Genomic DNA, 27,073 nt, shown 5'->3' on the forward strand with positions numbered 1-27,073 from the left:
GGTCAGCGTCATTCTAAGTGCCTGCATCTTAGTATAAAGCTGTTTTGTGCATACATATAGTCTACATAGTATAGTCATTAGCGTAACACAAACAATCAATAACCAAATTAGCTGTTGTAACACTATATTTAGCGTCTTCATAGCTCCTAGTGCCCAGCCTAAGAAGATGTCATACCAATGATGCTCAATTATTTGCTGGATGCATGAAGCAGTGTGCATGAGCTGTTTAGCGTTTATGGTCATCCGTATGGCTGCATCCTTAGTGTATTTAGCTGCCATATCAAATTTAGCAAAGGTAACTTGTGCATAGTGCCTGATTGCCTGTAGTCTGGGTAGCTTAACAACAAGCGAGATGTTCCACTCTAACTGCGCACGCATTTGCGTCTGTAATGTGGTTATGGTACAAGATGTGAGTGCTTATGTCACTAATGCTGGTAATATTGCGCATACACATTACTTGCTCTCCGGTGGTTTGTATAAATCCGTTAATAAGTAAGGGATGATTAATGACATAACATATACTCTCTGTCCCTATCTGATATAAGTCTGTGCCATTTAATAGGATAAGGTAACCATTCACATTCTCCCGGTATTGTGTGAAGACATGGATCTAGCACCCGTCCAGTGTGAGTACATACCCACCCCTTAGACCAATCTGCACATCTAGTGGGATCTACAGTGTGATTTGTTTAATCAATCCACTTTTTGTCAGTGTGAGGTATCCACCATTCTTTTACTTATCACTACGGGGAGCAATATAAAGGGGCACCATACGTCAGGAGGAAGATCACTTCTTACTATATCAAAAAGAGCATAACATTTCTTCCTCACAGTGAAACTGTATGGGCTTTACCCATATTTCTTCAGGCAAATGCAATTGTTGTCTCCAATATTCACCCTGAAGCTGTCCCCATTCTGCGTTAAAGTCTGCATACTGTAGATTAACAATGCTTTCCCATAGTATGCACTGGATGCCCTTAGACACTGCTTGTGTGTTTTAAAAGCTTTTTTTTTTCAAATTGTTCATAAGTGAAATTATGCCATTGCCAATCGCGATGCAACCAACGCAGGACTTTCCATACTTCTTGTGAATGTGTGGGCCCCCAATGAGAAATTACTTTTATGGCCTCTCTTGTACTATATCCTGTAGAAGATAGCTTATTCCTAATGGGTTCAACATCAAAAGAATTCAGGGCCCCTACCCCGATTCCGGTGGCCCCAGCTATCAAGGACCCTAGATCTCTTCTAATGCGTAACTTTGGCTAGGGCCATAACTCTGGTGTCCATGGTGCACATAATGGATCATACTTTGAGACATTCCCCTTGGCAATATTTATCTGTAACACAATACGATTAATTATGCTTGCATGCAGAGCTTGCTTACATCCTATTCTATATCGAACTATAGAAACGTTGCTTAAGTTGCTAACCATGCATCTTTCAGTTACATAAAACATGAAGGCTGGTGGTTTGGAGTATTGAACTCCTTTGGTTCTATTGTTCATTGTAACAACCACCATGTGTCCTGGTATCACAATATTTACATATCATGTTTACCATATAACTCAAAGCCTGTACTGTTGCTGGCGTCCCCTGCACCTCATTCAGTCCGTTGGCATGTCGGATTTGCTGTCCAGTTACCTTGCAGGTCACAGCTTTGGCAGCCATCCATTTGCCTCCAGGTACCTCCACGTTGCAAAGTGAAACATTTCCCTGGTCATCAGTTACGTTAGCGGCTTGAGGTGCACAAGTGACATGAAGGTCCGTAACGACATTAACTGCTACCATCAACGCAGATGTCATCGTTTATGACCATGGGGTAAGTCTCACTGCAGGTACAAATACAGGTACATTAGAGTTCTTTAAAAGTACAATATACGTACTCCCCACCCCTTGACTCAATAGCTCTCCTGCCTCTGGCTTTTTCCCTGGATGGTTCACCCATACTTTTCTTCCTGTGCTTCCAAATCCTCCCTCACCTTTCTGGGTGTTATTGGGGGGGGGGCAGATCTTTCTTCAATGTGGGGGGTGTAAGCTTGTTCACAAATCACTTGTGCAAGTCTGTAATGTGCTGATAACTTTTTTTTAGCTGTTCTTTCACCAATCGGTTATATTTCCGAATCATGCCTGCAGCTTTTGGATAATAACTATGGTCCACAATCCATCCAAATTCCCTGTTCCTGCGCCCAGCCCTGCATTGTTTTCCCTGAAAAGTGTGTGCCCCTATCTGTTTGGATCTCATCAGGTGCCCCATAATGTTTGATCAGGTAGTTTAGCCCTCGCAAAGTGGACTTTTGATCTGCAGACTTACAGGGCATACCCAACATAAGGCCAGAGTAGGTGTCCACCATGGTCAATACGTAGCTTTTTCCTCCTTCTTTTGGTAGCGGCCCGATATAGTCCAATTGCCACACCATAGCAGCTGCAGTTCCTCTTCTGATATGGCTGCTAGGCTTCTTTTGCAGGGGCATTTGTCTAATCTGGTTGCATGTGGGGCCCTCATTTACTGCTTGTTGCACTTGTTCTTTAGTAACTGGAATTTGTCGTTGCTGTACCCATGCATAAGTGCTATTCTCTCCTAAATGTCTGGATGTTGCATGGGCCCTGTTTGCTAAAGCAGCTTCAGCTTCCTCCTTGATGACCACCATTCGCGTTTTGGCCATTTGATCTGCAGTGTTGTTGAATAGAGATGCAAGTGAGGTATCCGATGGGCAATGGGCATCCACATGTCCCACATAGATTTTACATTTTTGCCCTTTCTCCCACATCTCTTCCCATAGCTGCTCGCCTCCCCAAATGGGGGTGCCTTTGATTTTCCATCCATCCTTGCACCAAGTCGGGGCCCAGTTTACTTTTCCTTGGTAAGTGGCCCGACTGTACACAATGTTTTCTCTCTGATGGGGGCTTGTTCGATCACTGCTGCTACCCCCTGCGGTTCTGCAAGCTGGCTTGATTCATTATCCCCTTCTCGCAGCAACATTGTTTCTGTAGCAGGCTGGAATGCAACTGTTTGCCATTGTCTTTTTCCTTGATAGTACCGGGCGGTACCATCTGTGAACCATGCATTTTGCTGTTCTTCTTTGGTGAGTCGTTCAAAAGGCGGGGCTGTCTTAAATGGTGAGGATTCCATTTCAGAGGGCTCTGGCGCAGGGGCCATTGCCTGCAAGTCCACTGCCCCTAGCTTATCTTCTTGTAACTTCGACACTCCTGCTGGTCCCGGTTTTGCCCTCTGCTGCAGATACCATTTCCACTTCACGATGGCAAACTCCTGCGCTCTGCCTACTTTATTGCCAACCCCTCCTTCTCTTGTCCAACCTAGTAAGGGGACCCGTGTTTTTAGGGTGACCGGCCGATCATCAGTTATGCGTTCTGTTAGAAATGGGTTTTTTGGTTGGCAGTCAGGTTACCCCCTGTCCAAGCAAGAACCCTCACTCTAGTCAGGGTAAGTCACACACAATCCAAAATTATCCTGTGCCCACCCTCTGGTAGCTTGGCACGAGCAGTCAGGCTTAACTTAGAAGGCAATGTGTAAAGTATTTGTGCAATAAATCATACAATAACACAATATAGCACCACAAAAATACACCACACAGTGTTTAGAAAAATATATAATATTTATCTGGATAATTGCAGGTCAAAATGAATAAAGATGCAATGTGAAATTGTAGAGATATCACTGAAAAGTGATATAAAGTGTCGTAAGTCTTTAAAAAGCAAACAAAGTCTATTTCAAGCGCAAAGTACCTGGTTTAAAGTGGAAAATCTCTGAAAAAGGCCACAGAAGAAGTGATACGTGGAAAAATCGTGTGTGCGTCGATTTCTTCCCTGCACACACGGACTTGCGTCGTCATTTTTCATGCGGGGAAGTCATGTGTCATTTTCTGGCGCGCGGACAGTCTCTCTCTGTGGTTCGCGGGATTACCAGATGTCCTGGGGTCTGTGCGTGGAATCCTAGGCTTGTTTTCCGGCTGCGCGTCGTTCCGGTGGGCTGTGCGTGGAATCTTCTCCCTCACGGCAGGCGTTGCGTCGATTTCCTTTCTTGAGTCGGGCGGCGTTGTCCAGGCGAGGCCGTGCGTCGAAGTTCCGGTCGCACTGCAGGCATCACGTTGAGCGGCGTCTTTCCGCATCGGTGTGCAGTGAATTTTTCACCACGGAGCGAGCTGTGCGTCGAATTGTTTGGCACACAAGGCGTCCAAATGAAAAAGAGAAGTCTTTTGGTCCTGAGACTTCAGGGAACAGGAGGCAAGCTCTATCCAAGCCCTTGGAGAGCACTTCAGCAAAGGCAAGAGTTCAGCAAGGCAGCAGGGCAACAGCAAGGCAGCAGTCCTTTGTAGAAAGCAGTCAGATGAGTCCTTTAGGCAGCCAGGCTTTTCTTCTTGGCAGGATGCAGGTTCTGGTTCAGGTTTCTTCTCCAGCAAGTGTCTGATGAGGTAGGGCAGAGGCCCTGTTTTATACCCAAATGTGCCTTTGAAGTGGGGGAGACTTCAAAGAGTGGCTAAGATGTGCACCAGGTCCCCTTTCAGTTCAATCCTGTCTGCCAGGGTCCACGTAGGGGGTGTGGTAGTCCTTTGTGTGAGAGCAGGCCCTGCACCCTCCCAGCCCAGGAAGACCCATTCAAAATGCAGATGTATGCAAGTGAGGCTGAGTACCATGTGTTTGGGGTCTGTCTAAGTGAATGCACAAGGAGCTTTCCACTAAGCCCAGCCAGACGTGGATTGTAAGGCACAGAAAGATTTAAGTGCAAAGAAATGCTCACTTTCTAAAAGTGGCATTTCTAGAATAGTAATATTAAATCCAACTTCACCAGTCAGCAGGATTTGGTATTACCATTCTGGCCATACTAAATATGACCTTCCTACTCCTTTCAGATCAGCAGCTACCACTTCAATACTGTATGAGGGCATCCCCAATGTTAGCCTATGAAGGGAGCAGGCCTCACAGTAGTGCAAAAATGAATTTAGGAGTTTAACACTACCAGGACATGTAAACTACACAGGTACGTGTCCTGCCTTTCACCCACACAGCACCCTGCTCTAGGGGTTACCTAGGGCACACATTAGAGGTGACTTATATGTGGAGAAAGGGGAGGTTTAGGCTTGGCAAATACTTTTAAATGCCAAGTCGAGGTGACAGTGAAACTGCACACACAGCCCTTGCAATGGCAGGCCTGAGACTAGGTAAAGGGGCTACTTAAGTGGGTGGCACAACCAGTGCTGCAGGCCCACTAGTAGCATTTAATCTGCAGGCCCTAGGCACATATAGTGCACATTACTAAGGACTTTAAATTAAATAGTCCAATCAGGTATGATCCAAGATTACCATGTTTAAAGGGAGAGAGCATATGCACTTTAGCACTGGTTAGCAGTGATAAATTGCACAGGGTCTAAAACCCAGCAAAAACAGTGTCCAAAAAGTGGAGGGGGGCAGGCAAAACGTTAGGGGTGACCACCCTAAGGCTGTTGGGTCTAAGTGTCCCCCCCCCCCCCCCCCCCCCCAGCTGAAAGTGGGGAGAGCTACCCGACCTCCGGGGAGCTCTCATCGCTAAGGCGGAAGTATCTGGAGAGACCACCAGCATTGGCGTGGTCAACCCCTGGGCGATGCTCCACCGTAAAGTCCATCCCCTGTAGGGAAATGGCCCACCTCAAGAGTTTTGGATTTTCACCCCTCATCTGCATGAGCCATCTGAGGGGCCTGTGGTCTGTCTGAACCCGGAAGTGAGTTCCAAACAGGTATGGCCTCAGCTTCTTCAGTGCCCAGACCACAGCAAAAGCTTCTCTCTCAATAGCACTCCACCTCTGTTCCCGTGGTAATAGCCTTCTGCTAATAAAGACTACTGGTTGGTCTAGGCCCTCCTCATTTAGCTGTGCTAGGACCGCCCCTATGCCATGCTCTGAAGCGTCTGTCTGCACAATAAATTCCTTGGAGTAGTCAGGGGCCTTGAGCACGGGGGCCGTGCACATGGCTTCCTTCAGAGAGTCAAAGGCTTTCTGACAATTCTCTTTCCAATTCACAAACCTAGGTTGTTTCTTGGAAGTGAGTTCTGTCAAGGGTGACACAATGGTACCATAGCCCTTGACAAATCTGCGGTAGTATCCAGTGAGGCCTAAAAAGGCTCTCACCTCAGTCTGTGTTCTAGGTGGTTGCCAGGCCTTGATAGTTTCAATCTTGGCCTGGAGTGGCTGCACCTTGCCACCACCCACTAGGTGTCCCAAGTACACCATGGAACCCTGCCCAATCTGGCACTTACTAGCCTTGATGGTCAGGCCTGCCTGTTGCAGGGCCTGAAGCACCTCCTTGAGGTGGAGCAGGTGTTCCTCCCAGCTGGAACTGTAGACAGCTATGTCGTCCAGGTAGGCTGCACAGAAGGCATCCTTGCCAGCTAGGACCCCGTTAACCAACCATTGGAAGGTAGCGGGGGCATTTTTCAACCCAAATGGCATCACCCGGAACTGGTAATGGCCATCCAGTGTGGAAAATGCCGATCTCTCTTTAGCCCCCTCAGTCAGGGCGATCTACCAGTACTCTGAAGTAAGATCAACCGTACTCAGGAACTTGGCAGCGCCTAGTCTGTCAACGAGCTCATCAGCTCGGGGGATGGGGTGAGCATCAGTCCGTGTGACTGAGTTGAGACCCCGGTAGTCCACACAGAACCTGAGTTCTTGCTTCGCACCTGGGGCAGTAGCCTTAGGGACCAACACCACAGGGCTGGCCCAGGGACTACTGGATTTCTCAATAACCCTTAAAGCTAACATCTTGGAGACCTCCTCCTTGATGCTGGCCTTCACCTTATCCGATAACCTGTAAATTTTGTTCTTCACAGGGAGGCTGTCACCTGTGTCAATTTTATGAACACAGAGGTGGGTCAGTCCAGGAGTAAGGGAGAACAGGGGGGAGAACTGCTACAACAGCTCATAGCAGGCTCCTCTCTGGTTTAGAGGCAGGGAGTCAGAGAATGACACCTCTCACTGACCCATCACCTTCTTGGGCAGAGAGGAGGTCGGGGAGAGGTTCACTCTCCTCTTCCATTCCTTCATCTGTGACCAGAAGAATGTTGACTTCAGACCTCTCAAAATGAGGCTTCAGTCGGTTGACATGGAGCACCCTTAGGGGGTTCCTAGGGGTTTGGAGCTCCACTAGGTAAGTGGCCTCCCCTTTCCACTCCTCTGCTTCAAATGGGCCAGACCAGCGGTCCTGGAGAACTCTAGGCTCTACTGGCTCCATTACCCACACTTTGTCTCCAGGTTGAAACTCTACCAGGGTGGCCTTCTGGTCATACCAGCGTTTCATTACCTCTTGACTGGCCTCAAGGTTACTCATGGCCTCTTTCCAGAAGCGGTTCATCTGGTTGCGGAGGGCCAACATGTAGCTGACCACATCCTGAGGGGGTGCCTTTGGAGGTTTCTCCAACCCCTCCTTGACAATGCTTAAGGGTCCTCTGACAGGGTACCCATAGAGAAGCTCAAAGGGACTGAACCCTAACCCCTTCTGGGGTACCTCTCTGTAAGCAAAGAGAAGGCATGGTAAGAGGACGTCTCACTTACGCCTCAGGGAGGCCCCCAATCATGCCTTTCAAGGTCTTGTTGAATCTCTCCACAAGACCATTAGATTGGGGGTGATAGGGTGTGGTGAACTTGTAGGTTACACCACACGCACACCACATAGACTTCATGTATGCAGACATGAAGTTAGTGCCTCTGTCTGACACTATCTCCTTTGGGAATCCCACACAGGTAAATATCCCCATCAGAGTTCTGGTCACCACCGGTGCAGTTACGTTCCTCAGAGGGATGGCCTCTGGGTAATGGGTGGCATGGTCCACCAAAACCAGGGTGAACCTGTTGCCTAGGGCAGTTTTGGGGTCCAATGGACCAACAATGTCAATGCCCACCCTTTCAAAGGGTGCCAACGACAGAAAGTGGGATCAGGGGGGCCTTAACCCTTTTTCCTGTTTTACCACTGGCCTGGCAGGTGTGACAAGATCTACAGAATGTATCTGAGTTTGTCCTTATTCTGGGCCAATAAAAGTGGGTGACAAGCCTGTCAAAGGTCTTGTCTTGCCTCAAATGTCCTGCCAGGGGAATGTCGTGAGCCAGACCCAGTAGGAAGGTTCGGTAACACTGGGGGACCACCAGTGCATGCGCTGCCCCAATGGCCGGAACCTTAGGCTCACTGTAGAGGAGATCATTCTCCCAATATATGTGGTGATCGCCAGAGGCTTCACCTGCTGCCTGGGCTGAGGCTTGCTTCCTCATACCCTCTAGAGTGGGACATTCTTTTTGCGCCTTGCAGAATTCCTCCCTGGTGGGTCCACCCTCAACCTGCCAGCCAGCAAGCTCAGGTAGATCACCTAGGGTGACAATGTCTTCCCCAGTTGGCTCGGGGGGGCTCCTCCTTCTCGGGAACCCCGTCAACCACTGCGGGAACTTCTGGGACCGGTTTCCCACGCCCCTTGCCCCTCCTCTTGGCAGTTGTCTGTGCCATTGTTCCAGGCTCCAGACACCCTTGACTTCCCTCTCGGTCAGCCATGGACCGTGTGGTCATGCAGACCCACTCAGGCAATCCTAACATTTCCAAGTGAGACCTTAGCTCTACCTCCTTCCAGGTAGTGTGCTCAAGGTCGTTGCCTAACAGACAATCTACAGGCATGGCAGGACTCGCAGCTACTTTCAGAGTACCAGAACCCCCCCCCCCCCCCCCACTCAAAGGGAACCAGAGCTACCGGTAGGTGGCTCTCACGATTGTCAGCGACTATGACCTGGTGAAATGTAGTGGGGATGACCTGCTCTGCTGACACCAGCTGACCCTTGACAGTAGTCATGCTGGATCCTGTGTCACGCAGAGCTTCCACCCTTTGCCCATTGATGGTGACCCACTGTCTATACTTGGAAGTATTGGCAGGCATGTGGGCTTTTGGCACCATCTCTGCATCCCCCAGGGACACTAGGGTTACCTCTGTCTGTACCCCAAAACTGTCTGGGACCATCTCCTCTCCGAGCGCTATGCTAGCCAACCCAGGTGTCTGCCCTCCTTGGGGGGGGGGGGGCTGTGCCCTCTTGGGACACTTGGAGTCGCCCTCAGAGTGCCCATACTTATTGCACTCTGAACAGTGGTGTACATACCTCCCTGTCTTATGGTCAGTGAAACCTTTCTTTTGAGAATCAGACCGGGACTGGTTACAATTACTCCCTTGGGAGCTATTTTGGGGGCCTTTTGAGAACTCCTTGTTTTTAAGTTTTTCTCCCCCCTCTTTCTTCTGATGGGAACCCTGACCACCTTTGTGGGTGTGTTTCCCCCGCCCCCGATACCTTCTTGGTCACTCTGGTACTAGTCCAGAGGTCCGCCTCCTCAGCAAGCTTCCTGGGATCAGTCAGCTTACTGTCTACTAGGTGCTGGCGCACCTCTGTAAAACAAATACCAAGCATGTGCTCTCTCAGAATCAAATTATATAATCCTGGGTTATCCTCTACTTTGCAGCCCCGCACCCATCCATTCAGTGCCTTACTGGAAAAGTCAAAGAAATCTACTCATGTTTGTGTGGATAGTTTGGTGCTGTCCCTGAACCTCTGACGGTATCTCTCAGGGGTCAGCCCAAACTTGGCAAGTAAAATGGCTTTCTGAAGTGGGTATGTTTTGATCCGGTTTGTCCAATGTGAGAAGTGTGTCCCTCCCCAAAAGCGGCACATAACCCCACATAGCTACCCCCCATTGCTCTTCAGGAACCTCATGAGCTCTTAGTGCAACTTCATAAGCAGCTAACCATTTATCTACGTCCTCTCCCACCACAAAACTGGGCACCACATTTTTGGGTATACGAACCTTCTTTTCTCCAGCAGGTCCTGTCTGTATGCTGCCACCATTACTGCTGGATTCAGACTGCTTTGCCTTGAGATCCAGCTCCTTGAGACTCAGTTCATGAGCCAAAAAAAGTTTCTTTTCAGCCAAGGCTCTCTCAGCTGCAGCTTCAGCTCTTTCAGCTTCAATCTGTTTGGCTGCTCTTTTAGCCTCAGCTTGCTTGGCTTATCTCTCTGCCCTTCTTTCCCCCTGTTGAGCCTCAATTTTCACTTTTGCCATTTGCAATTGGAACTCCCTTTCCTCTCTCCTTTCCTCTGCGGTCAGGCTTTGCACAGAGACACTGCTCCCTGGTCTGGAAGGGGGCACAATTGCAGTGGTAACATCACCCACTGATAGCAACAAATCCTCTGAGGGGCCATTTTCAGGCTCCTCTTCATCCTCCTCTAAATGGGCTTCTGCCCAGGCCCTCAGGGCCACTTGAAAGTCCTCCTTTTTGGAGGCCCCTTGGGTGGGTACTCTCATCACCCTGCAGAACCCTCTTAGCTGTTTGACAGTATATGTATCCAACAGGGCTAGGTCAAAGTCTCCTACTTGAGACCCAGCCAGAGACATGTTGAGTGAGGATTTAGTTTTTGAAAATTGTCAGGAAAAAACGAATTTGCAAAAAAGAGATAAAAATCAAGTTGACCTTCAACTGTGGGTAGGTAGTGAAATACTTAGCTACTGTATGTCACTGCACAAATACAAGTCCTATCCTCACCGCTGATCACCAATGTTAGAAATGGGGTTTTTGGTTGGCAGTCAGGTTACCCCCTGTCCAAGCCAGAACCCTCACTCTAGTCAGGGTAAGTCACACACAATCCAAAATTATCCTGTGCACACCCTCTGGTAGCTTGGCACGAGCAGTCAGGCTTAACTTAGAAGGCAATGTGTAAAGTATTTGTGCAATAAATCATACAATAACACAATATAGCACAACAAAAATACACCACACAGTGTTTAGAAAAATATATAATATTTATCTGGATAATTGCAGGTCAAAACGAATAAAGATGCAATGTGAAATTGTAGAGATATCACTGAAAAGTGATATAAAGTGTCTTAAGTCTTTAAAAAGCAAACAAAGTCTCTTTCAAGCACAAAGTACCTGGTTTAAAGTGGAAAATCTCCGCAAAGGGCCGCAGAAGAAGAGATACGTGGAAAAATGGTGTGTGCGTCGATTTCTCCCCTGCACACACGGACTTGCGTCGTTATTTTTCACGCGGGGAAGTCGTGTGTCGTTTTCCGGCGCGCGGGCAGTCTCTCTCTGTGGTTCGTGGGATTACCAGATGTCCTGGGGTCTGTGCGTGGAATCCTAGGCTTGTTTTCCAGCTGCCCGTCGTTCCGGTGGGCTGTGCGTGGAATCTTCTCCCTCACGGCAGGCGTCGTGTCGATTTCCTTTCTGGAGTCGGGCGGCGTTGTCCAGGCGAGGCTGTGCGTCGAAGTTCCGGTCGCTCCGCAGGCCTCGCGTTGAGCAGCATCTTTCCGGATCGGCGTGCGCTGAATTTTTCACAGCGGAGCAAGCTGTACGTCAAATTTTTCAGCGCACAAGGCGTCCAAATGAAAAAGAAGTCTTTTTGGCCCTGAGACTTCAGGGAACAGGAGGCAAGCTCTATCCAAGCCCTTAGAGAGCACTTCAGCAAGGCAAGAGTTCAGCAAGGCAGCAGGGCAACAGCAAGGCAGCAGTCCTTTGTAGAAAGCAGTCAGGTGAGTCCTTTAGGCAGCCAGGCAGTTCTTCTTGGCAGGATGCAGGTTCTGGTTCAGGTTTCTTCTCCAGCAAGTGTCTGATGAGGTAGGGCAGAGGCCCTGTTTTATACCCAAATGTGCCTTTGAAGTGGGGGAGACTTCAAAGAGTGGCTAAGAAGTGCACCAGGTCCCCTTTCAGTTCAATCCTGTCTGCCAGGGTCCCAGTAGGGGGTGTGGCAGTCCTTTGTGTGAGAGCAGGCCCTCCACCCTCCCAGCCCAGGAAGACCCATTCAAAATGCAGATGTATGCAAGTGAGGCCGAGTACCATGTGTTTGGGGAGTGTCTTAGTGAATGCACAAGGAGCGGTCAACTAAGCCCAGCCAGACGCGGATTGTAAGGCACAGAAAGATTTAAGTGCAAAGAAATGCTCACTTTCTAAAAGTGGCATTTCTAGAATAGTCCTAGTAAATCCAACTTCACCAATCAGCAGGATTTGGTATTACCATTCTGGCCATACTAAATATGACCTTCCTACTCCTTTCAGATCAGCAGCTACCACTTCAATACTGTATGAGGGCAGCCCCAATGTTAGCCTATGAAGGGAGTAGGCCTCACAGTAGTGCAAAAATGAATTTAGGAGTTTTACACTACCAGGACATGTAAACTACACAGGTACATGTCCTGCCTTTCACCCACACAGCACCCTGCTCTAGGGGCTACCTAGGGCACACATTAAAGGTGACTTATATGTGGAGAAAGGGGAGGTTTAGGCTTGGCAAGTACTTTTAAATGCCAAGTAGAGGTGACAGTGAAACTGCACACACAGGCCTTGCAATGGCAGGCCTGAGACAAGATAAAGGGGCTACTTAAGTGGGCGGCACAACCAGTGCTGCAGGCCCACTAGTAGCATTTAATCTACAGGCCCTAGGCACATATAGTGCACATTACTAGGGACTTAAAAGTAAATTAAATAGTCCAATCAGGTATGATCCAAGATTACCATGTTTAAAGGGAGAGAGCATATGTACTTTAGCACTGGTTAGCAGTGATAAAGTGCGCAGAGTCTAAAAGCCAGCAAAAACAGTGTCCAAAAAGTGGAGGGAGGCAGGCAAAAAGTTAGGGGTGACCACCCTAAGGCTGTCGGGTCTAACACGTTCTATTTCCACTAAGCCCAATCTTGTGGCACCCTCTTTTTTTCCCCTCCCTCTGCCATAGGCTCCACATCACTAGATCATCTACATCATCCTGTACTATCATTTCCAGCTCAAACGGGTCTCCTTCTGTGATGGTATCTAACGTAAAAGGATTCTGTAATGCATCTTTTACTCCAGTGTCCCACAATCTCGCCAACCATTTAAACAAAGGCTCTGCAGGCATCTGCCTAAACATACGGGTTATCTCCAACAACTCACTCTGCGTATAATCTCTTACCAAACGAGAATTCTGTATTTGCCCACCATTCACTCCCTTTTCACCTTCAATTTCACCTACACGTCCTTCTCCACTTTCAACACCACCTAGTTCTGTTACACGTACTTCCACCTCATCCTCCCAAGTATATGGATCCCAATTTTATTTGCATACCAATGCCCTCACTTGCACAGTTGAGGGTATTTTAGGCTTCTGCCTACTCTTCTGTTTGCGTACCAGTGCCCTCACTTGCACAGCTAAGGGCATTTTAGGCTTCTGCCTACTCTTCTGTTTGCGTACCAGTGCCCTCACTTGCACAGTTGAGGGCATTTTAGGCTTCTGCCTACTCTTCTGTTTTGCTACTCGTACTGCTAATGCGGTGCACCTTGCCTCCATTTGATCACCCCGAGTCACCGCACTTTCTATGGTCTTTCATAAGTAACTGACTTTCCTGCAAGGCTGCAACCTCATCCCGCAGTTTTCTTATCTCTGCATCTTGTGTTAATGTTTTCCTGTATACCGTACGGAGCGCAGACAGGAGAAGCCATTCCACTTGCCCTGCTGCTTTCAGCTCCAGCTTCGCCCCTCTTAGCTTCACACTCTCAACCGCATCTTCCACTAAGAGAGGAGTTACTTTCTCATCTAATGCCTCCCATAACACCAGCGCTGCCCACCGTTTCAGGAGTCCTGCCACACCGGAGAACGGGTCAGTTGCTAACCACCCGGGAATGGACCTGGCTTCTGCCCCGTGCTGCCTTCCGCTCTCTGCCTCACTTTTCTTACGTCCCCAAAGAGGCATTATTGACTTATACCCCACTCCTGGTACCAAAATGTCTTATCCAGGTGACTGGTTGACACCTGTTCGGTATAAGTCAATAAGGACGCTCAATGAAGGCCCACACGCCAATTATAAATACAATTTAGCTTTACTAGAATTTCAAGTAAATGTAGGCATTTAGCACATTAACAATAGTAGAATAAGAATAGCAATGAAAAGCATCCATTTATATATATATATATATAAGTACACTACAAAGAGCATCTATGCATAAATATAAGCAAAGAGTTAATTGACAGATATAAGCTTTGATTAACTGTATCCCAAAATGCATCACACTACGATGTTCAGGAAGCAAAATATAAATGAGTTGAATACTTCAGATAAGCTTTGATTTACTGCACACCAAAATGCATGTTTCGGTTACTGCAGCAGGCTCACATTACGATGTTTAGAATGCAAAATATAAACGAGCTGAATACTTCAGGTTATAAACACAGTGCAAGCATAAATAATCAATCATAATAATAGAACAGAGAAACAAAGGCCTTTCATCCCTGTGTGGAACTTAACTTAGTCCACGAAATGCTGGGAAGCCCTCTACCGCCTGCTTGGACCTCTCTCCCCCTCAAGCATCACGGTCCGCAAAACAGGGAGGCAGCGCTGGGCCATGGCAGCTTTCACAACTCCATCTGCGAGCTTCAAATCCCTCACCCACACTTCAGTGCTTAAATAACTCGAAGCTTGGATTATATCTCTTTCTGGCATTTTCTAACTATGTTATCAGCACTTGGCTGCTTTGCCCTTCCCCAGCCTTTGTTTTCATTCCATCTCCTCCCTGTACTCTCATTCTCAAGGTTGCGACGGAGTCTTCTACACAAACAAGCTTGAAAATAATATCATTAACTTTTCCACGTTGTTGGGGGGGGGGGGGGTTCCAGCAGGCATCACGCTCATCTACACTGCTCAAGCTAATTAAGTCTTCGCGTCACAATGTCTTCTGCACCTTTCCCTATACTGATCAACAGCTAAGCAAATATGTTTCCACTTTTGCTTCTTGGACAAGGCTCAACGGTCCTTGAAGAAAATTTTCTCCTAACAGGTATTTGCCAGAGCTGGCAGAGGAAGAAACTGCTTTGCCGGCTGCGGTCATTCCAACCAAGGTTCCCCAGGATCCTAACATGCATCCCATCTGGAATACAAGCCTCAGTTTTACCCGCAAAGAGGCAGAGGTTTCCGTAACAGAGGTCTTAAGAGCTCCAGGCTCTCCAATCAAACAGGTTAGCCTAACTTCTGGCCTTCCTCCTGTAGGGGGGCTTCTTTGTGGGTGTGTGTTTTTTTTTTTTTTTGTTTTTTTTTTGTTCTCCCAAAATATTGTCAGTCACCTCAGACCCTTGGGTATTCAATACAGTACAGGGTTATGCTATCAAACTTTATTCAAACACTGTCCAGTCCTGTCTACCTCTGCTTCCACGATTTTCAACAGAAATGTCCAGTCTTATTGCTTTGGAGGTACAGTCTCTCCTACAGAAATTAGCAATTGCTATTACTCAGCCCAACCCATCAGGATTCACCAGCTCCATTTTTATTTTTTATTTTTAGTTCAAAAGAAGAACAAAAAATGCGTCCAGTAATCAGTTAAGTGTTTCAGCCATTTTTTAGTCTATCGACAATTGAAAATGGAAACAATTCTTCATCTCAGAGATACTCTGCTTCAACACAATTGGATGGTTAGTTTTGACCTACAAGGTGCATACCTTGTCATTCTGATTCATCCAGATTTCGGGAAATTTCTACAATTTCAGTGGTTAGACCAACACTTTTACTTTACCTCCCTGCCCTTCGGTCTCTCGTCAGCTCTGTGGTGCTTCACCAAGTTAATGAAACCGGTGGTAGCTTTCCTCAGAGCTCAAGGAGTAAGGCTCATAATTTATCTAGACGACATTCTTATAATGAGCGAGTCTCCTCAATCCCTTCTTTCTCACATAAGGCTGACATGCTCTCTAACATCCGACCTGGGTTTTATTCTCAACAAAGTGAAATCCTCTCTATCTTCAACTCAACTAATAGACTTCTTGGATTCCAAAATAAATTCGGTTTCTGTCACCCTTCATCTTCCTTCGCCAAAAGTAAAATCTGAAATTCTTCAGATCCTACGCAGCTCTGTGATTTCTCTCAGATCTATAGCTTGATTAGTAGGTCTCCTCTTCCTCTATCCAAGCTATAGTTCCAGGCCCTCTTTATTACTGGGTGTTACAAAGGCTAAAAATCCAACATTTAAGAACGGGCCTATCGTAATCAGAAACTATTGCTCTAGATCTCGATTCTTGTATGGAACTCCAGTGGTGGATAGACCATTTAGATGCCTGGAACAGCAGAACTATCTTCGCATCAGCCCCAGATCTTGTATTAGAATCTGATACAAGCAGCAAAGGTTGGGGGGACCATTGTGGTCCAATGTGGACTGGAGGTACATGGTCTTTAGAGGAGTCCACTTGCATTTCAGTTGTTTGGAGATGCTTGCTGGCTCCTTTTCAATCAGAAGCCTTGTAAAAAACAAGGTTTGTTTTGCTATCCTGCTCAGGATGGACAGCATTTCCGTTGTTCAGTACATAAATCATCTGGAGGGACAAAATCCAAGCCCTTAGCGAAACTAGCAAAAGTTTTTTTTTTTTTTTTTTTTTTTTTTTTTTTTTTTTTTGTTGGTAATTTTCCCTTTCAAACCAAATTTCACCTCATGCAGAAATTCTTCCAGTAGCTCTCACTCCATAGCAGATTGACACTCGCGCCATCTTCGGGATTAAAGCGACTGGAAACTTCATTCCTCGGTCTCCCAGTCAATTCAGGACAAGTGGAGTCCTTTAGTAATAGATTTATTTGCCTTCCACCTCAATTCCCAGCTTGCTCAATTCTACAGCTGGCGGCCAGATCCGTTGGCCTTGGCCTTAGATGCCTTCTTCCAGGATCGGTCAATGTCTCTAAATTACACCCGCCCACTTCCGCATGATCAGCAGGGTACTTGCGTAAGTGAGGCGGCAACAGGCCACCATCGTGCTTTATAGCTCTGTTCTGGCAATCCTAGGTATGGTTCCCAACCCTTTTGAAATTATTGAAAGACTTTCCCATTCTTCTTCCTTCATTTCCGAACCTCTTGTTAGACCCTCTGAACCATCCTCACAATCTCATCTTAGACAACCTTCTGACCCTTTCGGCTTGGAAAATTTCAGGAATCCTCAACTTCTCCCTCATCTCGTCAGAGGCTTCAGAGTATATCAAACAATCCTGGGTTCCAGGGACTAAGAAGGCTTACAACTCAGCTTGATCTTTATGGCATAGCTGGTGCTTGGGAAAGGACATCAATTCCCTTTCAGCAGATGTAACATTCATTGTTACTTTCCTAGCAGCAGAGGCTAGCAAAGACCAATCTTATCGCAACATCAGTCTTTACAGATCAGCTATATCATCCAACCATGCTTGTGTTCACAGAAAACCAATGGGAGAACATCCACTCGTTTTGTGAGCTTTGGAAGGGAGTACAATTCTCTAATCATCCGCTTCCCAAATATAGTCTGTTATGGGATGGGAATGTGGTCTTAAATCTTTTTGTCATGGCCTGATAATTCCATGCTTTCTCTGAAATAGTTATCTGCTAAGTTAGCGATGTGGTTTTGCCTCATTTCTATTAAACGACTATCAGACGTTAAAGCTTTAGACATTGCTTCTCGACAGTTTACTCCATCAGATGTTTTGTGCACAGTGGTTCGATGAACCAAAACCAACCTAACATCAGTATTTTATCCTTATTTTCCTGATCATCCCAAGCTATGTGTTGGATCATGTTTTAAGATTTATGAAAAGAAGACTGTAGATCTAAGAATGTCCTCTGTATCACAACTCCTTATCTCGTTTAGGAAAGCCTATAATCCAGTATCTTCTGCCTACTCTGGCTCGTATTGATACTTCCACATTTGGGACCTATTCTTCTAGAGGAGCAATGGCATCCAAAGCATTTTGGGCGGGTAACCCCCTTGGAAACTGCAGATTGGTCTAAATACTGTGTTTAAAGTTTTCTATTGTAAGTCTGTTAACTTTTCTACTAATGTGATTAATAGGCTTTGAACAAGCATAATAGGAGCCTCCGGTCTTGGCATAAAATGTAGATTTTGCTAGTATTTATGACGGAAAGTCTTAATTTTATTAGAGACACCGAGGTTAGTATTATCCCATTACACGGTTTAAGTGTGGTTTTTCTCCCTGAATACAATCTGATAATTGAACTCACGCATTTAGCTCAGTAGGACCTCCGTTACTTGGTGCTTTACCTGATGCGGCCCATCCACTAGTATGAGGAGGGTAAGCATTTATTTCATCATTATTTTCACATTGATTTACACGTTGATCCACAGTGGGCATACTTCACCTATGTGTGGATTTGCACAGAGCACATTGCTGTTGATATTGTGCATGTGAATAATGTGTTATTCTTTTTGTTTGTTATTCTTCTCATTTCAGGTCCCTGCATTGTACTAATATTCCTTATTATAGGTTATATTTACACATAGGATTAGGTAGTTTAGGTCCTGAAGAATCGCGTTAGATCCATAGGACATCAATAGCGAGAAACATGTTGACCTTCTGGTGAATCGTACAGGGGATCCTGTGCGTACAATTCCTAACCTCAAATTGAGTGAGGAAGTGAATAATATTTTGGGGAGCGTAGACCTTGTTCTTTTCTCTCCCCGCTCTTTGGTTTTAATCATGACAGTGGTTGGATTATTTAATAAAATTTGCCTAACCTCTAGTTATTTTTAAATAGAATTTTTCCAATCCTATACCCTATTCTTTCTAAACCGGGCATATATCTCAAAAGATCTCCGGCAAAGAGCCCCCCTTGAGGGGCCCGTCAGGCATTGCAGCGCCGGCCTGACGTGGAGCAAAGCCCGAGGATGAAGCATGTCACCTTTGGTGAGTGAGGGCTCTTGTTCCAAAATAATTAATTTTCCAGGGACCTGGCTTTCTTTCTTCTTTCTTCTCTCTTTTTTACGATCTTTTCCTTAGATCAGGACCCAATGTGGTTTTCCTGATTATACTTACGTTGTGGAACTGTGTATACCTTGTTTTTGTACATGTATTGGGAGCTCTATACACAGGACCAGGATTTTTCTATCCAAATCTCCCTTTTTCCAAACCCCTCTTTTAGTTGGTTTTTGATGGTTTTTCTCCTAACCTGACAGTGACCACAACTACTACTCAAGCTTCCTCGTAACTCGACTGCAGACCTTTTGGCATCCAAATACACAGATACTTTGTCTTCAAGAAGTATTCGGAATCCTGCTGGTCCTTTTGGTGCAGATCTCAGCCCGTATCCTGGATTCATGAACTTTTGTTAGGAACTTTTTGCTTTCATCATGGCTATACTTATTTTATTTTCTATTTTACCTCTATTGTGTTCTGTTTGACTTCTCGAGCAAGAAAAGAGGGCTGTTTGCAGTCAAGTGACATCATAAAAGAGTGTATGTCATACTGATTGGTTAATGTTTGTGCACTATTTTTCTTCCCATTGGCTTATTTCCTTCGCCACTTGGGAGTTGTAGTTTTCGTTTATCTTGACTGCTGGTATTAAATTTAAGGAAGGAGAGAAAAGCATAATACTTGCCTCTGTATCTTTAATAAAATGAAAACTTTCCATCATAAATACAAGGAAAATCACAGTTGGACTGAAGACTTCATGTGTTGTACATGGAACTGAAAGGAGAGTCTCCAGGGAAAAAGTTTAAAGAAGACCGAGTGAAGGAAGATCAAGAAGTTGGCAGTGAGGCAGCTGCAATGCTACAAAGTAGAAGAGCAATGGCGCCCGGAGGATGGCTCAGCAAATAAGTGAAGTGAGTACATCAAGCACACAGGCAACAGAATCTCATATTAAATGCACAATCATAGAGTATTATATCCTTCAAGCTTATCAATCCTTCCAGCAACCTGACCACTGTTGCGGTTAAATGAATTGACTGCATAAAGCCAGTTGCTAGTGCTTTACTTCTCGCCTTCTAAAATATCTTCGAAAGGAGCAAATTCCCTGTATATCCGGGAGTTCTAGCATGAGAAGACACACCCACAGTCCTTGCCTCTCTATTCTAGCTTGGGCACTATAGTTTTAGTAACCAGATCTGATTTTGCAGTTTCCTGATGGATTGTAGGAATGTGAACTTGTATATCACAGAGGTATTCTAAATCGGTTTTGAGAATGACATCTCATTGAGTAAAAGGGGAGTGTGGTGCAAATGCTATTAAGGCATCGAGTTGTTGCAGGAAAAACACTTGGTTGGCAGATGATGGCACTACTTTTGGGGGGGGGGGGGAAAGAGTTCAGCCTGGTAGCCCTTGTAGGGTTAACTACAGGGTCTAGATCAATGACTGCACACACCAGAGAATTGGCTGCTTCTCTGGGGCAGAAGACATGGTTTGATACACAGGGGTATTATGCAGCGATGGTGGGGGTGAGAGATGGAAAACTGATAGCAGTTCTATCTGTATATTTACAAACTAGACTCCAAAAGACGACTATAGGCTCGCAACAGTTCTGAGAGGCGCACCAGAGGCAGTCCTAACTATAGGAAGAGAGTTGAACCTGAATGTTGTCAAATCAATGGGAGAAGGGGTGAACTGAAAAAGCATCACCTAGTTGGGTTTGTGGAAGCTTTGGGCTGGGGGGGAGTTCAGAGAGAGAAAACACTCCGATTATTTGAGCGTTTACAGTTAGTTTTTTAGATTGGATTATTTACTTACCCTCAGATTATATTGTTCATGGCTTAGAGATTCAGAGCATAAAGCAAGAAGCACATCGAACCACTCACCTCTTGTGGTGGGAATGGAAGCTAGGTACAAAAGTCCAAGATTGGACAGAAAGTAGGCACCTGGGAAATGAGGGACAAAGATATTCAAGGGGTTGATGGCTGATACAGGGAAATATACTGTACAGTAAAAATTGAGTGTTTCAGTCTGTCATTTCAATATGAGAAGTATTGTATTGAGAGGTCAGGCCTTGTGAAGAATAGTGGGGGTGGGAATAAAGAAAAGACATGTAAAATATGGAAAGGCACAACTTATACAATTGGAAAGGGATTTCCCAATTGATCAGGATTCAAGAACCTGGAGACTGATGAGCTCCTTAGAGAGGAAAATCTTAATACCTAGGACATAGTTTCATAATGTCTAGCATTGTCAGTATGAGGTGGGCAATTAAATTAGCAAATTACTGGCTTGGCTAAGTAGGACAGAGGAAAGAAAGAGGTGGATAGCACAGGTTAATCTACCCCGACTGGGAAATGGGGAGTGAAATGGAAAATTATCATTCCCTATATAGCTTGAAAGCACAGGGTATGGAGAAAGGGAGAGATGAGATTGTACAGGACCCATTAACTACAGAAGAGAGGGAAACTTTGGATGGAAACGTGACCGAAATGCCACAAGCAATCTCCCAGCAGAAGAGAAAGTAGGTCTCAAACCTGCATGGATTGCTAACTGAATTCTATAAATGCTTCTCTAGCGAAGTAGCAGAACATATCCTCCATATTTGTGAGGAGGCTAGATGAGCAGAATGTATGCCCTAAGACTTGTGTGGCTAAGATAACACTAATGAATTTAGAGACAAGCCACCAAAGCAACATTCTTTATGAGTCTATCTCCATCTCACCAGAAGAGACCGCAGCAACAAACCAGGAGGAGGAATCTCCATAGTCCACAAAAACACCATAAGAGTCTCCACCAACTCCGACAACACCATCAAATCTGCCGAGCACCTCCACTTCAGAATCCACATCAACAACACACTCAGAGGAACACTGGTTTACAGACCCCCTGGCCCTAGACCGCAGTTCTGCAACAACATCGCCGACACCATCAGCTCCCAAGCCCTCGCCTCAACAGACTACATCCTCCACGGTGACCTGAACTTCCACCTAGAAAATAACAACGATACCAACACCACCAACCTAATCGACAACCTCGGCCTTGAGCAACTCGTCACTTCACCCACCCACTACGCAGGCCACACACTCGATTCCATCTTTTAAGCCAGCAACCACGTCTCCTTCAGCCAAACCACTGAACTCAGCTGGACAGACCACTGTTGCATCCACTTCTCCTACCAGGAAACAGTCACTCACCACCACCACACACAACCCCCCCGACGCAACTGGAGCAAAATACCAATGGATCAACTGATCTCCACCCTCGCCCGGGACCCCGGACCCCAACACAGCCGCCACCAACCTGCATTGCTGGATAGAAGACTGCGCCAACACCCTCACACTGCTCAAAAAAAAAAAAACAGCCCCCCACAGAATCAAGGCCCGCTGGTTCACCCCAGAACTACAGGAATCCAAATGGTTATGTCGCAGAATGGAAAAAACCTGGCACCTTGAACCTACCAACTCCAACCACATTGCCTTCAAGGATGCCGTACGCAAACATCACCAACTGATCCGCACCACCAAAAGGACCCACTTCAAAAACCGCATTGACACCAATGCTCACAACAGCAAAGAGCTATTCGGCATCATCAATGAGCTCTCCACACCCAGGACCTGCTCCAACGAACCCCCGCCATCACAGGACTTCTGCAACTCACTCGCAACCCACTTCCGTCGAAAAGATAGAAGAAATCCACAACAGCTTCAACCCACAGACCCACCAGCTAACTACAACCACCCACGAGCCCAACGCTTCAAGCAATGCCCACTTCCTCCACACCTGGACCCCCGTCAGCATAGAAGACACCACCAACGCCATGGCCTCCATCCACTCCGGATCACCATCGGGCCCCTGCCCACACCATATCTTCAACAAAGCTAACACCATCATCGCTCCCCATCTCTGCAACACCATCAACAGCTCCTTCGAGTCAGCCACCTTCCCAGAGAGATAGAAGCACGCAGAAATCGACGCCCTGCTGAAGAAACCAAAGGCAGACCATGATTACCCCAGGAACTACCGACCGATCTCCCTCCTCCCCTTCCCAGCCAAGGTCATCGAAAAAATCGTGAACAGTCAACTATCCTGGTTCTTGGAAGACAGCAAGATACTCGACACCTCCCAATCCGGATTCCGCAAAAACCACAGCACCGAGACCGCTCTCATTGCTGCCACAGACGACATCAGGACCATGCTCAACGAAGGAGAAACAGCAGCACTCATCCTCCTGGACCTCTCTGTAGCTTTCGACACAGTACGTCATCACACTCTACGCACACGCCTCCACAACGCTGGACTCCATAACCAGGCACTGGATTGGATCTCGTCCTTTCTCACGGGCAGAACCCAGAGAGTCCGCCTCCCACCGTTCCAGTCAGAAGCCTCCGTAATCACCTGTGGCATCCCCCAAGGATCTTCGCTCAGCCCCACACTCTTCAACGTTTACATGGCCCCCCTCGCCAACATCACACGAGCCTACCACATCAACATAGTCTCCTACGCAGATGACACTCGGCTCATCCTCTCCCTCACGAAAGACCCTACAACTGCAAGGAACAACCTCCACAACGGACTTCACGCCAGCTCCAGCTGGATGGAATCAAGCCACCTCAAGTTAAACACAGACACGACAGAAATACTCATCCTTGGCAGCAACCCCTCAGCTTGGAACGACTCCTGGTGGCCCACCTCCCAAGGATCCGCACCCCCACCCACCACCAATGCACGCAACCTGGGCTTTATCTTTCAATCCACACTCAGCATGACTCAGCAAGTCAACGCCATCTCCTCTTGCTCTGCAAAATATTCAAGTGGATTCACCTCGAAACCAGGAAAACTGTCACCCACACCCTGGTCAGCAGCCGATTGGACTACGGAAACGCCCTATATGCAGGAATAACTAACAAACTCCAATCAATGCTGCAAAGAATCCAGAACGCGTCCGCCCACCTCATCCTAGACGTCCCATGCTGCGACCATATCTCACCCCACCTCAGAGACCTACATTGGCTACCAGTATCAAAGAGGATCAACTTCAAAGTCCTTGTCCACGCACAAAAAGCCCTCCACAACACAGGCCCTGCCTACCTCAATGACAGACTCACCTTCCACACCCCCCACCCGCAACCTCATGAGCGTGCATGTGATTTCTAACTCTCTGCCAAATGCCTGCGTAAAGTGCTCTGTGTTGCTGCCACCCTTCCGCATGTTCTGCTCTCTCTCATTTGCTTCTCCTCCCTAAATTCCCCTACCCCTGCACTCGGTATTGCTCTATCGCTTGTGTACTTCCCTTCACCCCTATGTTGCTTGCCCTCACGTGCTGCTCGCTAACTCAGGTATGTTTCTCCCACTGTCAAGCTCCCCTCCGATTCCTCCTTTACTTTCAATTGTATGCTTCTCACAACCCCGTTTAGCTCCCTCCATCATGTTATGGTTTTCCTCTCACACACTACTCCATTATCCCTCACACCTACTTTCCTTTTTTTTTTACTTTCATAATTGAAACAAAAAATGTTTTGTTCCAAGTGGAGCCCATCATCTTGAATCTATAAAATAAATAAAAGGAAAATGTCATCAATGTCATCACGCTTTTTTAACTTCCCGAATAGCAAACAAAAAGGTAACACCTCTTGACTTTGACCGTGCTTATTTCTGCAGACCTCTACAAAGCAGGGTGCACATGAAAAAGGTACCACTAATTGACTATGGATTTTCCTGGAATTGTTACTCATTTTTCAAGTTAATGATAAGTGGATAATGCATATTCCTTTTTATGAGTCAACATGGATTAATTATGTGTGTGTTTTGTATATTTTCACACTTGATGACAATGTAATGCATTGGCATAATCTCTTTCATTAAAAATAAACTTTCCAAAATATTTAAGTACTACTTCTATGGTGCAGAACAATAAGATGTATTCAAGCAGTATTCTTGAAGTTTGCTGTATGGCTGGAAATCCATAAAGCATGTTTGAGGTTACAGTAACTGGTTATTAAACTGAACAGACTAATTTTTCAGGATTAATAACTTTGGGAAAGAAAATACAATGTTTGTGAATATTTAGTGTGTGTGTGTGTGTGTGTGTCTGGAATAAATTGGAGAATGCACAAAGTTCATGGGCCACGAGGTCTGCAACTGCCCTGATTTCGACTCTGAAGATGTACCGGGCTCAGTGATTTAAGTGTTGGTCAAACTGCAAGGTAATTGAAATAGCAGGATTAAGTCTTCGTTGAAGAAATCTAATATCTGCATTTTTTTTTTATATATATAAGGAAAATATGCTTACAAATGCGACGCCATGAAAGAAAAAGAGGAATGCTGAATGGGCTTACCAAGGAGCAGGCCACCTCGATGACCTGTGTCGGTGTGAATATCCTTGACCCTCCAGGCCTGTCGTTTTATGGACCACAGACCAGTCCGGCCTTTTCTTGTTCCTTGCCCAAGAGTGTTGTCAGCCAGCAAGAGGACCATGGAACATCTTGCACCACTTTGGAAAACTGGGATACTGTACAGAGCAAACGGGGAGCTCTGGGTCAACAAGCGAGCCTAGGTTCAGAGCTCCCTCCAGTGCAAAGGCAAGAATGTGAAAATAGTTTTCTCGCCTCTACTTCGTATTGCCTTTTCCGCTCATACCCTTCTGTTATGGGAAATAGCTTGAGGCATCATCAGGAACAAGAATGTTTGCAGGTTGAACAAGTTTCTTCTTCTAAAAGACGTAGCTCCTCAATGAAAAGCCAGTTGGACTCCGACCTTTTGCAAACTCCTCAAGAGTCTACTATTCCAGATGCTACATCTTTCACTGACATGAGGCCAGCAAGACCAGAGGGACACTGCTCTGTTCGGTCTCCAACAAGAAGTCCTGTGCAATTTTTGTGGCGTTCATCAACTAGTACCTTGAGTCGGAACTCCTTGCTGCAACTAAGTCAACAGAGTGGAATCTCTGATACTCCCAACCAAAATAGGTGTACAGAATCTGTGTCTGTACCCGGGACTCTAAGAGCATCATCAATGACTGCTGTGAATTTGGAGGGGAATAGCTTAACCGGACCGTCTCTTCTTCACGTGCCAAAAACATATGATATGCTTTCTCCAAAGGCCTGGTTTATCTTCCTAGGAAAGAGTAATTTTGCGGACAGTGCCAGAGTCTGCAAGAAAAACATCAACAATGTCACCAGTTTGGACTCTGGCGTAGATATCCTTGAGCTTCAGCTGCGGCAGGAACAAAATATAAACAAGGGCAGTGTTCGGAAAGCGGCCCCCCAGCAAGGAATCCTAGAACACTCCAGAACTCCAGAGGAAAGGTGCAGCGTTGAGGTTGAAGAACTACATTGCAGCGGCCCTATAGAAAATTCACATACCAAGATACTGGAAGAAAAGGAGCCAAGATTTGAAGTGCATATTTCACATACTGAGGCTGCTTTAAAGTTGAATGAAGTGCATTATGGGAACAAGAGAAGTCAGTGGCAAAAAAGGGAGGAGAGACCTTTAATAGGGATTTACTAAATTAATATCTTACATTTTCAGGTTAGATTTTCATATTTGACTTGAACATGTTAGAACTTCATTCAGGGGTATCATGCTCCCATCAAGTAGCCTGCATCAATGTCGGGGAAGCTAGGTTCTAAATCTGTTTTCATGTGCAGAGTTTGGCTTCACAAGTACAAATATCATGTCTGTACTGTATTAGGTATTCTGTCTTTACGTGTGGGGAGATCTGCTCAAACATTCATGTCTAAATGGCTATATGGGCAAGTGTGTGTTTTTTTTAAAACATTTTTTTTTTAAATTGTTTTTATTACCACTGAATACTCATTGAAGTCACCAACTTTATGAAACTCCGTAAGTGTCGCAAGCAAACGTTGTTAGCAAAATCATTACCATCGGCAAATGTTTATGCTGAGGGTGCCTCCACAGAAGCACTTGTTCTGAAATTAGTCTTGGAGAATGAAAGCTCTTGTACCAGAGTTGCTGACTTTTGAATTCCGATATATACTTGGTATTGATTAGGGATTTTGTTGGTACTATGCAAACTTGGACCTTTAGTGTAGCAGCAACTTATTTCAATTTTTGATCATTCTTCATATTTTAACTGTGGAGATAATTCATCTTACACATCTGTAAATATTAAGTTATGTTTTTAATAAACTAGTTCTAACTGAAAAATATTTTGTGGTTGAATAAATGATTTGAACGCGTGTATTAACACTGTGAACTTAATCCTTTCAAGGAACTTGAATTACTTTGGAATAGGATTGTTCAAATGTGGGTCGTGCTAGCATTTTTCCTGTGATGAGTATAGGTGGCTGACCTGGTTTGTAGTGGGTACCTTGGGTACTTACACCTTATACCAGGTCCAGTTATCCCTTACTAGTGAAATGTAGTAGTGTTCTAGCAGGT

The 27,073-nt window shown here is 46.0% G+C and overlaps 1 protein-coding gene across 3 annotated transcripts in view; it reads left to right on the plus strand.

Annotated features, from left to right (window-relative positions):
* The window catches only part of LOC138294106 (protein FAM171A1-like), a 91,922-nt gene extending 65,141 nt beyond the window's left edge, over positions 1-26,781 (plus strand). Inside the window, exons 1-2 of one of the 3 annotated variants that reach the window (XM_069233328.1) lie at positions 19,506-19,587; positions 24,949-26,781. In XM_069233328.1, the coding sequence (XP_069089429.1) occupies positions 24,965-26,179 (1,215 nt within the window). In that variant the 5' untranslated portion in view covers positions 19,506-19,587; positions 24,949-24,964 and the 3' untranslated portion in view covers positions 26,180-26,781. Of the gene's footprint in view, positions 1-1,637; positions 1,814-19,505; positions 19,588-24,948 lie in introns of those variants that run through there. The other 2 variants (XR_011203190.1, XM_069233327.1) reach the window with 2 other exon arrangements.
* Positions 26,782-27,073: the final 292 nt, after the last annotated feature.

Source organism: Pleurodeles waltl, chromosome 4_2 (genome assembly GCF_031143425.1).
Source record: "Pleurodeles waltl isolate 20211129_DDA chromosome 4_2, aPleWal1.hap1.20221129, whole genome shotgun sequence".
Classification (NCBI taxonomy): domain Eukaryota; kingdom Metazoa; phylum Chordata; class Amphibia; order Caudata; family Salamandridae; genus Pleurodeles; species Pleurodeles waltl.